The 17,461-nt window shown below is 39.2% G+C and overlaps 1 protein-coding gene across 1 annotated transcript; it reads left to right on the top strand.

Annotated features, from left to right (window-relative positions):
- Positions 1 to 11,281: 11,281 nt before the first annotated feature.
- On the top strand, positions 11,282 to 14,117 carry LOC126588326 (blue copper protein-like). Its single transcript, XM_050253398.1, has 2 exons — positions 11,282 to 11,593; positions 13,316 to 14,117. Exons 1-2 carry the CDS (start codon positions 11,296 to 11,298, stop codon positions 13,861 to 13,863), a joined length of 846 nt encoding a protein of 281 aa, XP_050109355.1. The 5' UTR covers positions 11,282 to 11,295; the 3' UTR covers positions 13,864 to 14,117.
- Positions 14,118 to 17,461: the final 3,344 nt, after the last annotated feature.

The raw sequence follows: 17,461 nt of genomic DNA, 5'->3' as shown, positions 1-17,461 counted from the left end.
TTACACCTAAAACGCCCAAGAATTCCACTTTGAATTTCTGACTTCAAGCTCCTCTTTCTTCTTCTCCTTGCTGTGGCAGAGAGGGTTTAGGGTGTTTTTGGATGTGATTTTGGTTTTAGAAGGGAGTTAGGATGGTATGGTGGTGCGGCAAGGGGTATGGGTGGTGTATGGAGGTGTAGAATGGTGTATGGAAGTGTAGAATGGTGGCTGGAGTTGTAGAATGGCTGCGGCACAGAGTGGGAAGTGGCTGGACGAATTTCTGAATTATGGAGAGGGTGATCTTCGGCCAAAGGATGTAAAACACATATATATAGGCACCTAAAACCCTAAAGAAATCAGGTTAGACAATGGGCTAGGGTTTAGGTGCGGCTAGGGTTAGAAAATCCACAAGGAATTAGGGTTTACAATCAGATTTTTGCATGGGAAAAGGCCTAGGGTGCGGCTTGGGCTTAGGAGAAATGGATTAGGGTTTAACATGGCAGAAATTGAATGATTAGGCCCTAGGATGCGGCATGGGCTTAGGGTTCACAAGGAATTAGGGTTTAAGTCATCTAAAAGCCCAAAGCCGAGAATAGAAACTCACGAAAATGGAAACCTCCAAGAATAGAAACTTCCAACTTTAGAAACTTTGGTTGCCAATTCCGATTTAGGAAAGATCAACCCAAAATGGAAACTTTTAGGCTTAGCTTTCCTACTTCAAGTAGGAAACCTCAAATCTCGAACTCTTCAATTTCATCCCAACCTTGTGTTCCAAGCATGTCCTTTTCATTCCAAGCTCACTTTTTGCTCCAAAAGCTCCAAATTGCATCATTTCATGTAATATGTCCTTTAAACCTGAAAACACATGAAAGTAGCTTAAAAGACTACTTTAACGAAGAAAACATAACGAAAATGCATAAGAACTAGCTAACTAAGGCGCATAAATATGCTCCTATCAAATTCCCCCACACTTAGCTTTTGCTAGTCCTCGAGCAAAACAAACAAAAGAAAGAAAACAAAACGAAACAAACTAACCAAAACAAAACCTAAACCTTCCAACGTTTGCCTCAGGGATTTCCAATGCACATGACATGTTGAAGATTGTTATCCCCACAGATTTGAGTCATCTTTACACAAGCACATACTTAATTAAAGCCACTACTCACTAGTTCACAAGTAATCAATTAAAACAATGCTTTGAATGTAGTAACATGCCTTAGAGAATTCCCTCAATTCCTTACAAGATATACACTCTATTTTCACTCAGATTTTCTAACTCCACACCCTACACTAGTCATATGTGAGAAGATTGATGTAGATATGACAACGAATGCTCACATATATGTATCACAAAGAACGCAATTTCTAGAGTTAAGAAGCATGTTTAGATATGATCTCATGAATGGAATGCTACTACTTAGATGCGAGAACCAGTGACACCATATGCTCATACCAAATTCAAACTCCACAGATTGAAACACATAACACTCAAGATAGAAGTTAAGGGTTGTAATGGGGCTCGGGGTATTGGTTAACAAGGAAAGGATAAGGAAAACAAACGTTCTTCAAGCGATAGTAAGCAAAGCAATGAAATTGAGACTTAGAATTCACTTAGATTGCAGAAATTAACTTTAACACACAAGGGGGATACTTAAACAACTCCTTAGGGTCAAATTCATTGTTTTGGACCCTTACTTCAACCAACAATACTTTGGAAGTCTTTGTCTCAACTTTTCAACTCTTTTTTTCTTTTACTTCTCATACTTTTTCTTCATTTTTTTCTTTTTCCACGAATTTTTTTTTCTTTTTTTTTTCTTTTCTTTCCACACGTGCCTATGGCACACAAAATCACAAAAGAAATACTTCCCCCACACTTGTTTTCTGCCAACATAAATCAAAAGGAATTCAATTTGAATCATGCTTTACTATGCTTTAAGAACAAGGTATGGATGGTCCTAATCTAGGCTAGGTGAGGATAATGTGGGTTAACAACAACATAGGCTAAACAAGGCTCAACGGGGTTAAACTTAAACATAAAATGATATGGGATACACGGCAGTTTGGCTAAGGTGGTGGTAACTACACAACTTTATCTTGAATATGTGTTATGCAAATCAATAACATGCTTTGAATGAAATGGGCATGAGTTCTAGCATTTGGAACTAAATGATGAAACGCCTTCTAAATAGTAACCAAGCAAGGAATAATGAGATCATGCAACGACTTAGAAAACAAAGAATGCACAGATTTTAACTCTCCAAATAAACGTTTAGGCTCAAGTCTCACAAGGTTGTAGCGTTAGTTTGAGTTCCTTCCTTCAAGCATGTTACAAAAACTGATTTTTTTTCTTTTATGATTGCATGTGAATTCATAAGTTATAACCACAACCAAGCATAAACAAAGAGTAAATCAAACTTTCATCCATGTTAATCACTCTCTTTAACAATCATGCACTTAAAAACCAAATCCTCATCGTTGTGTTGGAAGGTACCCTAAGACACAAACAAACACACAAAAACAACTCTTTTTGGGTTTTTAAAACAAATTTTTCAAATTTTTATGTGATTTTCGGATTTTTACTTCAAAACACACTAAAACACACCAAAACTGCTCAAAAACTCTTAAAAACAGCAAGGAACAAGTCTCCAAGTTAAGGGTGATAAAATCCCACGAATTTGCATTTAAAACACTTAGTTACCCCCCCACACTTAAATCAAACATTGTCCTCAATGTTTCAAGCATAAAATCACACTAAACAAAAAGAAACACACAAACAGCAACTAAAACAACTAAATAGGCAGATTCGAAATAAATAACAAAGTGAAGAGTTTAGGAACGCAAATCTGGAATTGAAGTAATTCCTTGGTCTTCCTTTGTTGAATTGCATGGGTTGCCTCCCAAGTAGCGCTTTCCTTAACGTCGTACAGCCGGACGAAAAACACAATCATGCCCCATTGGAGCCCACGGCATGGAGTGGGATCTCCTCCACAACCTGCCCCACAAAGTTCTTGTACATTGCATCCTTGAACGGAAATGGATAGTGATGTTTGTTGATGGGTGCGTTGTGTTGCCTAAGGTTCATGTTCATGTGCCCACCATCGAAGATTTGCTTGGGTACCTGCACCAAAGAAGGAAACCACCTATCAACTTTAATGGGAATTGGATTTGGACTAGGTGCCTTACCTTGGTGTTGTGATGAAGTGGCAGCAACATGAACTTTTTTTCTCATGGTGTTCTTGAAGGGATTATTTTGAAAAACATGTTCATTTGAATAACATCTATAGCATGCAATTAACAAATTAAAGGCGGAATCATGCTTGTATGCATTCAAAAACAAAACATTACCCATGAAATTCAAAGCCTAGTAGATTGGTGAACCAATAATCAACTCAAAACAAAGTGAGTTGAAATTAATACCTTTGTAGATTCCTCTTTGCATAAGCGAAGGCTAATCACCCAAAGAGATAGGGCCTTCATTCCTTGCTTCTTAGATCCATGGATTTGGATGGAAGAATAGGTTTCTCCAAGTTCCCAAAATAGGGAACCTCTAAGTCTCTTCACCAAGGTTTGATTGTAGAAGAAATGAGTGACCTTGGAGTAGTAGGATTGCTAGATGTACCCTCCAAGGTGTTGGCCTCTTTAGAGAGAAAATGGAGAGACAATTCTCACCAATTTTCCCCCAAAATAAACCCTTAATTTTTCCTTAATGAATTTTGGCTATAAAGTCATTTATATAGTCACTTCTTTAAGTAACCTAAACAACCAAAACCCTAATTCATCTAATATGGCCGGCCATTTAGGGATGTTTGGGCTTTTGGGCTTTAATGAATCTTTATTCATTAAATTGTCATACAATTTAAGTTAATGGGCTTGACGTTCGAAGCCCATTGGGCCTTAAGGTCCAAAACTATCCCGAAGTCTTTAACGAACTTATTCGTTTGATTAATTAACATATTAATTAATCCTTGCCATAATTAAATGATTAAACCATTTAATCATTCTTACTCATTTCCGTTTAATCTCCAATCTCTACCTTTTACGGTGTGCGATCCATTAGGTTCCTTTTAGCGAGGTAGTGGGCGATTAAAACCATTTTACATCGATTGTGAATTGAAACTATTTTCAATTCTCCCTTTAGTGATTACACACGTTTAGGGCTTCCACAAACCATGAGTGACACCTAGCAGCATATCATGGTTACCCAAGCTAATCAGAAGAGGTGGAGAACCTATTCAGTTCGGGATTACAAATGCAATACGGTCCTTCTCTAATCTAATACTCTTGACCACATTGTTTGGTATGATAGTTTATTTACTCATGTCTACTATCCAATGTGAATCGTTTGCTTATATGATTTCCTTGAATGTGATTTGGAACGCATTCCCCAATCTCATTCATACTCTGGCCAGAGATTCCAAATCATATCATAGAGTATTCTCCCTCAACTGTTTGAAGGTTAGAGATCCCTTGTTGCGCATTCACTTGTCTCCATAGCTAAGTGGCTTAACCCCAACGATGCCGTAACACCCCGAGGGGGTGAATTAGACATAATCAAAGATTAAGGACTTAACCATAAGACAACTGTGATGCCTCAGGTCAAAGGACTACTTTGCATTATCCCAACCATGAGTTCTCATGTGACATGGAATATAAGAACTCTTCGTTGATCACGTTCAGTGAACTCATTCTCTTATTGAGCACCTACGTACTTGTCTTGATGTCACACACACCAATGACTCGAGACTAGTCACTCTCCCTGAGAGAAGACACAGTACGTACTGATCTTAACGGACTGTCAACGCCCAATTGGCAATCCTATGATCAGGAACGTTTAGGATGTGTCTACGAAAGAATGGTCTCATGAATCTAACTTCATTAGATTACATTCTCCCAATCACATATTCCTTGGACTTTATCGTTTAAGCATATAACATTTATATGAGACGGCTCAAACAATAATGTATGCCCTTTATATGTAAAACTAGATTAGTTTAACATGTGAAATGTCCGTAAAGTATCATCACATGATTGGCTTTAGGGCACATTTCCAACAGTTCTCGGCCACATTGGGTATCTTAAGGGCAGTGGCCGTGGGGTCCTTATGCTCTACTCCAATTCCCTCGTCTTGCATGGCTCTTGATGCAACCTTTGTGTTAAGGGCTGAATGGTCCGTCCCTATCTTTTCTATTGTATCCATAACACAACAAGAACGAACAACGTTAGGAGTCTCAATGGATTCAGAAATTTTAAAACAAATCATATCACCACCAAATGCCATAGTTACTTCTCCTTTGGCTACATCAATCTTGGTTTGAGCCGTTTTCATGAAAGGCCGTCCAAGGAGAATGGGCATTGAAGGAGCATGATCTGATTCATCCATCTCAAGAACATAGAAATCCGCCGGAAAGATCAAATGATTAACCTGCACCAAAACATCTTCCACAACTCCCTTTGGATATGCATTAGATCTATCGGCCAATTGTATGATTACACCATCATTTTTTAACTTGCCTAGGTTCATAGATGCATAAATTGAATATGGCATAACATTTATGGATGCACCTAAGTCTAACATGGCAGATTTGAACCTAGTATTACCAATGACACAAGGAATGGTGAAACTACCCGGATCTTTGCATTTAGGAGGTAGTTTACGTTGTATCATGGCAGACAAATTCTCACTTACCTGTACCACTTCTTTCTCCCGAAAACGTTTCTTTGTTGTACAAAGCTTCTTCAAACACTTGGCGTACTTCGGGATTTGCTTGATTGCATCCAAGAGAGGTATGTTAACTTGAACCTTCCTAAATGTCTCTAGAACATCTTTTTCCTCCTCTTCATTCTTGAATTGCAAAAATCTGCTAGGAAAGGGCACATTGGGTGGAATAATGTTAGAATTAACCAAACTTGGACTCATCTTACCTAGGGTGGACGGATTGGATGGCTTAGGGGCCATGGGTGCTTGCGGCAAAGGTGGTGCTACCTTTGCCGTGAGTGGACTTGGTGTCTCCTCTTCATATTTCAACGTTTCATCCTCTTTGGGACCTGATTTTGGTGGTGTAGGACCTGCCCCAACTTCTTTTCCACTTCTTAGCATGATTGCATTGGCGGTTTCAAAACCTCCTTTTGGATTCGCAATGGTTAAACTAGGAAGCTTTCCTTGTTCTCTAAACTGCCCAACAAACTCCGCAATCTGCCCAATTTGCTTCTCCAATTGATCTACCCTAATGTTCGTGCTTTGCATTGCTTGGGTTTGCTTTTCCTGCCCATGAGTCAACTTGGTTAGTATCTTAAGAAGTGCATCATTGTCTAGGGATGTACCTGAAGCATTTGGGTCAGATTGTGGTTGGTTTTGATTGGGTGTGTACGGCTTGGTGAAGAACCCCGGGGGTTGTTGCCTAAAGCCTCCTTGGTTTTGAGGTTGTTGGGGCTCCCTCCACTTGAAATTTGGGTGGTTTCTCCAACCGGGATTATATGTGTTTGAATATGGATCGTTCCTTGGTTGGTTGTGACCTTGAAACCCAATTGCATGGGCGCTTTCCCATCCACCATTTTCAATCAACTGTGGACACTTTTCAGAGACATGTCCTTGGATGGAACATACGCCACATACAATTGGTCCTTGCATCTTCATGCCCTCGGCCATCTGAGACACAAGAGAAGTAAGATTAGCCAATTGTGAATGAAGATCGGAAGTTGTACTTACCTCATGTACTTGGTGCCGTGGGGGTCCCCTTTGGCCTACTCCCTCATATTGTTGAGCGTTCAACGCTCGATTAGAGATCAAGATCTTGGCAGCCATGGGTGTTTTGTCCACCAATGCTCCCCCCGCCGAAGAATCAAGCATTTGACGTTCTAGAGGTAGGAGACCCTCGTAGAAATATTGCAAAAGCAACTCCTCCTTCATCTGATGCTGTGGACAAGAAGCAACAAGTGATTTAAATCGTTCATAATATGTAGGAAAAGACTCACCTTCTTCTTGCTGAATTCCGCTTATCTTTTTGCGTAGGAGGATGATGCGAGAAGTTGGAAAGAACTTCTCCAAGAACGCTCTCTTCATACTCTCCCAAGAAGTGACAGTGCCGGGAGCTAACTCGTATAACCAATCCTTGGCTTTATCCATCAAAGAGAATGGAAAAGCCTTCATCTTCAAGATACATCCGTCAACATTGACGGGAGTCATACTAGAGCAAACCACTTCAAATTCTTTCAAATGTTTGTTAGGATCTTCCATGGACAAGCCATGGTATTTAGGAATATGATGAAGCAAACTTGACTTTAATTCAAACTCGTCCGTCTTACCTTGGGCAGCCGTGGGGTATTGGATGCACAAGGGTGCGGCATTATCCAAACCTGAGGCGGAAAGCTCCTTGAGTGTACGGTTGTCCACCGCCATGCCTTGGACTTCTTCAAATATCCCTGCCGTGGCCTCCTCCTCTTCTTGTACGTTTTCTTCAAGGTCAGATTCAGAATTGGGTGGATGGTGTTCTTGCTGGTTTCTAGCTCTTCTCAATTTCCTCTCAAAGTCGTCGTCAAAATCCAAGATGTTCGCACGAATCGTTTGAGAGCTTCTAGTCATACACTAGTACCTAAGAAACAAGAAACAAAATTAGATCAGAAACTTAAACAAAATCAGAAACAAAAACAATCCAAGGGATTAGCAAATTTGCTAATCCCCGGCAACGGCGCCAAAAATTTGATGCGAAATATATTAAGCACACAAATTAAACCCTCTTTTGTCAAATTGTAGTAGAGATGTAAGTAGGGATCGTTCTAGACCGGGGATTAGGAGGGATTGCTAAACACTTGGAAACTGACTTAAAAACTCAAAAACAAAGTTTAAAACACTAAACTAGACTCAAAGAATGCAAAACTAAAGGTTAAAACGCTTAAACAAACCTAAAACTCAAAACAGCAACTAGAAGGCTCAAAACTGCCTAAAAACCACTTTCTGGGCAGTTTTGAGCACCTACACTAATTTGGACGAAATTTGATGAAAACTTGAATCAAAATACTTAGAAACACAAATCAAAATACTTTCTAACTAATCTAAGACTTCAAATGAGAGGGGGATTTGTTTTGGACGAAAATTTAACACAAAACAGAAACTTTAATTAGCACAGATTGTAAAAACGATTTTGGTGAAATAGATGGATAAAAGGCTAGTTAGGAGGTTCTTCTCCACACATGTCACACTTGCAAACAAAACGATTTTCAGTTGTTCTTCCAATAAATTATAAATACTCAACGCCCCAGATTAACCGTGAATTGCACTAATTAACCCTCAGTTTTTCCACAAGTTATTAAGTTGGATGATTGCATACGACAACCCAAAACATTCCCTACAAGTTCCCTACATGAATTGCATAATAGAGATACAAGCAAGAATCATTACGTTCTATGAAAAACATAAGCATTGACGAAGCATTTGTTACTATGAATTGCATGAAACTTATGCTAAGAATTCATTCAACGCGATCGTTTTCAAGCGATCTTCACTACTTGTGATTACAAGATTGTAACTATTAGGTGAAACTCCCTCATAATCTAGCATCATATTCATGCATGAAAACTAAGCGTGCACTCTCAATCAACATACACAAATAAATTATCAATCAAATAGATGAACGAATTGAATCCACAACTTATGAAATAACAACTGAATGTAATCGAATCAAATTGCAAGCATGTACATGGTTTCGAATTACCCCCCAACTATGGGGGTTTAGTTCCTCATACTCACAACATAAAGTTTATTGAATTGAAACATCGAAGACATAAGAAAGATTACACCTAAAACGCCCAAGAATTCCACTTTGAATTTCTGACTTCAAGCTCATCTTTCTTCTTCTCCTTGCTGTGGCAGAGAGGGTTTAGGGTGTTTTTGGATGTGATTTTGGTTTTAGAAGGGAGTTAGGATGGTATGGTGGTGCGGCAAGGGGTATGGGTGGTGTATGGAGGTGTAGAATGGTGTATGGAAGTGTAGAATGGTGGCTGGAGTTGTAGAATGGCTGCGGCACAGAGTGGGAAGTGGCTGGACGAATTTCTGAATTATGGAGAGGGTGATCTTCGGCCAAAGGATGTAAAACACATATATATAGGCACCTAAAACCCTAAAGAAATCAGGTTAGACAATGGGCTAGGGTTTAGGTGCGGCTAGGGTTAGAAAATCCACAAGGAATTAGGGTTTACAATCAGATTTTTGCATGGGAAAAGGCCTAGGGTGCGGCTTGGGCTTAGGAGAAATGGATTAGGGTTTAACATGGCAGAAATTGAATGATTAGGCCCTAGGATGCGGCATGGGCTTAGGGTTCACAAGGAATTAGGGTTTAAGTCATCTAAAAGCCCAAAGCCGAGAATAGAAACTCACGAAAATGGAAACCTCCAAGAATAGAAACTTCCAACTTTAGAAACTTTGGTTGCCAATTCCGATTTAGGAAAGATCAACCCAAAATGGAAACTTTTAGGCTTAGCTTTCCTACTTAAAGTAGGAAACCTCAAATCTCGAACTCTTCAATTTCATCCCAACCTTGTGTTCCAAGCATGTCCTTTTCATTCCAAGCTCACTTTTTGCTCCAAAAGCTCCAAATTGCATCATTTCATGTAATATGTCCTTTAAACCTGAAAACACATGAAAGTAGCTTAAAAGACTACTTTAACGAAGAAAACATAACGAAAATGCATAAGAACTAGCTAACTAAGGCGCATAAATATGCTCCTATCAGTCATCCAAGGCTATGAATTCGTTGATACATGCTTCGATTCCATTCAAAGATCTTTTGTCCATTAATCAATGAATTCCCTAATTATGCCCATTTGAGAAAAAATGATTCCAAAGAAGATCCTTCAGTTGTCAGATTACACAAGAATTATGATTTTTTGCTCTCAAAAAGCAAAACGAAAATGAATATTACAATTATAAACAATAGGAGGAGAAAATTGACGATGAAAATCCAAAATATGTAGTGGTATTCATTTACAGGGAAATGGGTTTCTTCTTTCATGTGTCTATGGAGATTGAAGAAACATGAAAATGGGTTTCTCTTTTGGATGGGAGGATGAATTTGGATTTTTTTTGGTGCCATTTATTTGATGGTAAGAATGTTGCTACTTTGATTGCACTATCTATCTAAACGCTCACACAATTTTTCTTTCTTCTTCTGCTTTTCTAATCAAAAGATTGAGGTTGCAGCTATTCAAATACAACGCAGGGAGAAAAATGCAGGACAAATTGAGATTGAACGCAGCAGACTTCGTGGTTTTAAAATCCAATGAAATCTTTGGAGGAAAGGTGGGATTGTTAATTTTGGGTTAACGGAGAGTTCGCATAAATGTTAGTTTTGGGCTTAAATCCTAACGGACTTCACCACGAGGGTTTAAATCCGATTTTTTTTCACCACTATCTTCCGATTACCCTCTCACCACGGGGACCATTAATCCAATTTAGCCAAAAAAAAAAAAAATCATAGTAGATAAGATATTAGGTTTCTATCTATGTCCCGGGTTTGAAACTCTTACCTTCCTCTAAATTAATGTAATAGTATCGAACTCTCTCCCGTTAATAAAAGTAAAATTTTATAAAATAATTATAAAAAAAAAAAGTATTTGCCCAATCGAGCTCTGCAGCTAATTGGCACGTCCACATCAACATTCAAGCAACTGAAGATGTAATTAGATCTTAATTACTCAGCCTGCAGACCACACAAACTTTGTAATTTTTAAAGTCAACAATAATACATAAATCAGATCAAGACCAAATTTGAGCAATATAATAAGATAGTGTTATTTACACACTTATTTTGATCTTCCACACACCTTTATTAATTTTTTACCATTAATCTTTTTTAATCAATTTAATCAGATGATCGCAATTAAAATAAGTATATAAAAAATAAAAATAAGTGTGAATAATATTTTCTTATAAATAATGCAAGCAATCAAACTACAAAACTTGCATTATCATTTATTATTCAATCACACACGACTATTTTATTTGATTGGAAACATGAGTTATGTTTTGTCAACATTTAATAGAGGGGTCATATTCTCAACTTGTATGCAACAATCAGCACACCAGTTGTGAAACCTAATTTCATTATAAAAAAAAACTTTGATATATAATTTTATCACAAGAGATGTTGAGTGAACGAGACGAGATCACACTATACATTACTCTGAGACTTCATACTGGAACCGACAGGAAGGAAAGAGAGACCGTTTTGGTAATTCCAATAAAAAGTAGGGGTAAACGTAAACATAATACGCACCAATTGCTGGGTAGCTAGCTATAGCTAGCTGGCAGCATCCATACATTACATGTATATACATATACAGTTGATGCCCTTTATTCTTCAATATCCCCTCTCTCTGTTTTCAGTTTTCACAAACTCCAACCAAAAAACAATGGAACCATTACTACGGAGCAAGTACACTAGCTTGTGTTTTCTCCTTCTTCTTCTTCTTCTTCTTCCTCTTGTTATTCCTTCGTTTTCAGGAATATCAGGTGTTGAAGCTTACAAGAATTATACAGTGGGTGACTCTTCCGGTTGGTATGAATCTGTGAACTATCAGAAATGGGTTGCCGCCAAGACATTCAGCTTGGGAGATTTTCTCAGTAAGCTTCCTTTCATTACTATCCATCAGTTTCTTTCATTTTTTGCTCCTTCGATCGATAATATTATGTTAATATCAATTGCGATCAGTCGCAAATTACGTTTTAACGCTATGTTGCGAGTTCGATCTCTATCGATTTCCCTTCTTCTTAGCAGTGGACTACTTAACCCATTAATGTTAACCTTTGGCAAAGAAAATTGCTATTATTAGTCCTTGAATTGTAATTATTTACAATTAATTCATATCCAAAAAGAAAAGAAAAATACTTGAAGTTAATCGAAAAGATTTTTTCATTTTGGTTTCCATGGATGTCGATTGTTAGCTAATTTCAAATTTCCAAACTGTTTACAATTGTTTTTTTCTCTTTTTCTAACACACATTGATAATTATAGAATGATTGTTATTAATGCTTCGAAAGTATATCATCATTCCCAAATTATGTTTATTCCGCATGTCTCTACAATTGATTATTAATAAAAAGACATTCCTGGATGCGTTAATCATTTCTTGAGTATCCTTGAGCTACTTCCTGGTTTAATTTGTCCAAATTTCGTGTTTGGAAATTAAAGAATTTGAGGTGTTGTACAGTAATATTCCTTCTTTTTTAATTTTTTTAAATATTCTGCTAATCTGTGTGTTAATAACAATAACTTAATTAAGCAGTAGTGTAATTCCCTCATCAAGTATGTAATCACGTTGCTTTTTCCCAGAACAGCATTGACGTTAGTGGAAAAGCTAAAGTTCAAAGAGAGAAACATTAAGAAAGATAGAAAGAAGAGCATAATATCCACAACAAACCCATAATGTCTAGTGTACTCCAATCAAGTGCACGGACTTTTCTGTCAAACCATGTGTACTTCACGTGTAGCCAAAGCTACCACCGCCGACGCTTGGCCCTTTCCCTACTGACTATCCAACTCATCACATGGAACATGCATTAGAATACAGCTACCATTTTCTTCTGTTTCTTTTCAATTCTTTTGATTATCCCCCAACGGGTCAAAACCTATTAATTTATTCTGTTTCCAATTTCCAATAAAGGATTGGAGTTGCATAAATTATTAGGATAATGTTAGAAGATTAAATTTTTAGATAAAATTTTAAAAATTAAATAACATGTAAATTGATACTTGAATTATTACTTAACTATTGATAACTGTGCTCATTTCTAACGATGACACATTATTTATTTTGTAAATTTTGTCTACAAATTTAATCTTCTTAACATTACCTAAATTATTATATTCGGGTGTGTATATATTTTTAAGGCTAATAATTCGGCTTGTCGGCAAGTAAAGACAGGACGTTTTATAGGTTGTGCAACTGGACAGCCTTATTATTTCTCCACTGCCATTGGTAATCTAGAGCTGACGCATGTACATAGGTATACTTATTTAAAACATTTAATTAGTCAGTGCCCTGCAACTGCTATATATGATGTATAATACCTGAAGAATATTATATTCTGGCAAATATGAAGACCAAGAACCAAAAACCTTTGATTGCTTTCGCTTGGGGAAATAATATGTATATGTATTAATTTTGTTGAAGTTTCTTTTATTTGAGTAACATTATAAATTATACTTCAGTCTAAACTAGTTTACGAAGAGGTTGTTTGAACTTGGTTTTGAAAAAGCGACGTATGCTTCTTTAGTTAACTTAGCTTCGTTCAGCTTTATATTTACTTACTGAAGAGTTGATTATAGATGTGATTGTTATGCAGTTTTTAATACGGACACCAACCACTCAGTTGTGCAAACATATAACTTGACGACATACAAGCTGTGCGATTACGACGATGCTCTAGAAAACGACACAATGCAATGGTCGGCAGCTGACCCGTCAAACACGGCAGTACGCGAGGTGTCAGTGGCAGTGCCTTTGGTAAAACAAGGGATGAACTACTTCTTTTCAGGGGATTATGATGGCGGCCAATGCAAGAACGGGCAGCACTTTAAGATCAGCGTCACTCACGGACAAGGGTTGCCAAAGAGTTTACAAAGCCCAACCACACCCACACAGGACCAGTCCCCAGGTCCAGCAACAGCAAGCAGTCCCGGCGGGTCCCCATCTCCAGGTGGTGACGGCAGTGATGATGGTTCTGTCCCGGATACACTTGTTCCTGCCAGTTTCGACCATCCCAAAGCGGATGACACTGCCACTGGCGATCATGATAAAGATTCATCTGGATCACTTTGTGTGAAGCACAATCACGGGATGCTATTTAGGGTTTTCATGTTGTTAGGGTTTCTCTACTGCTGCCTTTGGTGATTTGCTAGCTGATAATTTATTCCTAGTTTTTATATATCTTTGAGACTTTGAATATTCATTTTTACTTATCGGTTGATTTCCGCTGTGTGTGTACACTGTGTACTGTGCGTGCTTTCTTTTGTTTTTGGTTTATTTTTATTTTTATTGTACGTTAACAAGCTGAATATACTAGATCTGGAGCGTGTAAAAGTTAAAAAGAGTGTGACAACGATATTCTTTTAATAAAATATGAAGCAATGTTGGTTCCGTATTAACTTCGTGAGATATTCATTAGTACCCTACTATTGCTCTGTTAACACCCTGTTCATATCCACTTCGTTCTATCTGACGACGGTGGAAGGACTACTGATCTCAAGATCTTTCTCCCCCGAGAAGCCTCTCCCGTTATTACATTGTTAATTCTCTGTTATTTTGGGGAATTTCAAGTTTTGGTTCGTATCAAACGGAAACCAAATGGATTGGGATGATTCCGCTTCAGTTTAAATTTGAACCTAGTTATCTTGCTTTCGTACGTACTTGAAGCTGCAACTCGAACCCAACTTGAAGTTCAAACGGTGGAAAGGCAGAGAGAGAGATAAGAGTCTGACCGAGATCGAGTTCCATCATTTTATTTCTTTTGATTTTCTAGGTGGTTGTATAGAATTTGCACGAAAAGGAGAGCAAAGAAGAGAAAGAATTTGTGAATGCACCGCGAGGTCTTTGCTGTGCATTCATGTTTGATTATATATTTGTTGTGTTTCTAGGCATATATAATTGAATTAATTTAATTTTTATAAATAAATACACAAGGAAATAAATAAATAAACATATAATATCACTAGCAAAAATTACGGGTTGCCCTACCAAATTATGCTCAACGGAAGAATTTCGTCAGTTAACAAGTATTTATCCGACAGGTAATTCAGTTGATAGGGCGAAGTCGGTCAACATATTGGGTTGATTGTGTTCGTGGTGGGATTTCCCGTTGGGGATGTTTCCTGGCCAACGAGCACACAGCTCCCCTGGAGGTTCGGCGCCGGTTGAGGGCTGCTGTCGAGCTCTGTCGGGCAAGTCTCGTCAGGCAAGAACTCGTCGGGCAAGTCTCTTCGGGCAAGGCTGAAAGAGAAGGACAGCGTTAACTTTGAGAGGTGCCTTTGTGGGGCCTTAGGTGTAGGCCTTAAGGCTCACAATCAAGGTTAACATTGTAGTGCTCAGGCGTGCCACTGCCATCTTCAGCATGGCAGATGTCGAATGGATGTCAAGTTTTAGTTGTGAATATGCATATGCCCGAGGAACCGTGTTAGATATAACAGGCGCCTTTGTGAGGCCTTAGGTGTAGGCCTTGAGGCTTCCTGTCAAACTAAATCAGCACTTGAGCATATTATATTCGGTCTTTATGGTTGTCGGGGTCTGATAACTATTATATTTCTGATTATCCGAGTCTGCGAGGTAGAGCGAACCCAAATAGGTGCCTTTGTGGGGCCTTAGGTGTAGGCCTTGAGGCTTCCTATTAGAGTCCGTTCTTATACTCAAACCATTTAGACCATAGAATAGAATGATCCTACCTGGGCCCAATGGGTTGACGAATTAGAGCCTTCCTTCAAGCAGAAATGGATGAATAACGGAATTTATGAACTGATCATGCTTTCAAAGACTTCAGTTATCCCTAAGCCCGAATTAGTTACTTCTGCCCCCATTTTTTGGAATACGGGCGCAAATACTTTCGATTTCCGTATGGGCCCCATGTCTCCCACCATTCTTAATATGGCCCAGGTCTTCGGTTTAAGGCCATCGGGCAGGATAGTGGACGTTACTCAAGACTGGGTTCCGTCTTCTACCACCGGGAGCTCGAGTTCATCTACCTCCTTCCTTCCTCTGAGCTATAACTCCACCACTTTCAAGAGTTATGGGACCTCCTTTAAAGGATTCATTCCTTTTGTAAAGGCAAATTTTGGGGCAGGCTCCCCTCGGGCTGACAAAGATCAAGAGCATATGCATTTTCTTTTATACTGGCTCAACAAGCACATCTTCCCCAACAAATCTAAAGGAGTGAGGGTAGAATGGATCCCCTTGGTAGAGATTCTTCACAATTTTGATGATGTAGCCACAGGTCCATTCCTTCTTTCTCATCTCTATCACCTTCTTTTTGAAATGACTCGAGACGAGCCATTCGAGACCAACTTGAATAGACCCATCTGGATGATACAAATCTGGCTGCAATGGTATTTTCCAGAATTTCGAGCTGCTAATCTGGAGTTCCCAGAGGGTGTGGCTCCTGCCCGAATCCTGGCTGAAGCTTCCCCTGTAGACCATTCTACCTTTGCCTGCTTTTACTTTTTCAGAGTCTGCATGACTCGATCAGACTTGGAATGGGGTGCGTCAGTCTTGAGGAGATATCCTTGGTTCTCTGACCAAGCCTTCCAAGATGCCACTGGTGAGGATGCTACCCCCCTTGCAGGGAAAAATTTATCAGCTGCATTCAACCGAGAGACTTGGCCTGGGGGGTTTGGGGTAATAGATATGATCGAGGCTTGGAAGTATACCATCCTAACTTCTGCAGCAGGCAGTTAGGATTTAGGCAAGCCATACCTGCCCCCTTCTTTGACTCTGTCCATTGTGGCACCTCATTCCGGTTACAAACTCCATCTGAAGTGACATTCCGAGCCGCCCGACGCAGCCTGGATGTAATGAGTCAAACAGCCCGTCATTCCGTTGTTCTTAATTTTGAATGTACCTCGCTGTTTTCCTCTTGGTGGGAGGACAAATGGACTAAAAAGTATGGAGGAGATTTGAAGGTGAATCACGATCGCATCTTCAGCCAGCTTTCTCTTAAATCATATCCTGGCTCGGGCGAGCTTGCAAATTGGAAGGAGATGATTCAGGAGAAAAACCGGTCACTTCTGAGAGGTACTTCTCTTTCAACTCGATTTGGCTTCCCTTCTGAAGTCCTTCTATCCTTACTTTTGCTGAATTCTGCAGCTCCAGTGGATGTTGAATTGGAAGTCATTGAATCCGAAGATGACTCCGCTGATGCTGCAATTCTTCATGGTGCTGCCGTAGAGGCTGAGAGACAAGAAGCCGGGGAGGGAACGGACATCTCAGAATCCATTGGGGATTCAGGGGCTGAAGGAACACCCAAGGCAATCACTAAAGCCCTTAAGCGAAAGAAAGTGGTCATGGCTAAAGATCCCGACCCTGATTCTGCACCTCTTCCGACCACCACAAGACCCATTCTTACTCGAAAGAATAAGCGGGCAAGGATTACCATTCCTCCTAAATCAGGAGCCCCATCTGTTCCAGTTCCTGAGGCAGGCAGAAAGAAACAACAATCTTCAAGTGAGTTTCTTTTTTTCTACATCAAACTGCTACCTTTCTCCTTTATCTAATTGTTCCTCTTATCGATCAACACGACCTCAAGCATCTAAAAGGCCAATCCTTGCTTTTAAGGAGGAACCACTACGGGCTGCTATGCTTAAAAAGGCCGAAGAATTGCGAAACACCGCCCTTCGAGAACTTGAGGTATGGCTGATATTATTGTATACTTTCTTACTTTCATACAACCCTGAACTTGATTACTCTGATCAGGCTGCGAGAAATGAAATGCTCTCTTCGCCCGAGG

Source organism: Malus sylvestris, chromosome 11 (assembly GCF_916048215.2).
Source record: "Malus sylvestris chromosome 11, drMalSylv7.2, whole genome shotgun sequence".
Taxonomy (NCBI): domain Eukaryota; kingdom Viridiplantae; phylum Streptophyta; class Magnoliopsida; order Rosales; family Rosaceae; genus Malus; species Malus sylvestris.
Note: the sequence above shows the minus strand (reverse complement) of the source record. Positions and strands in the feature narration are given on the sequence as shown.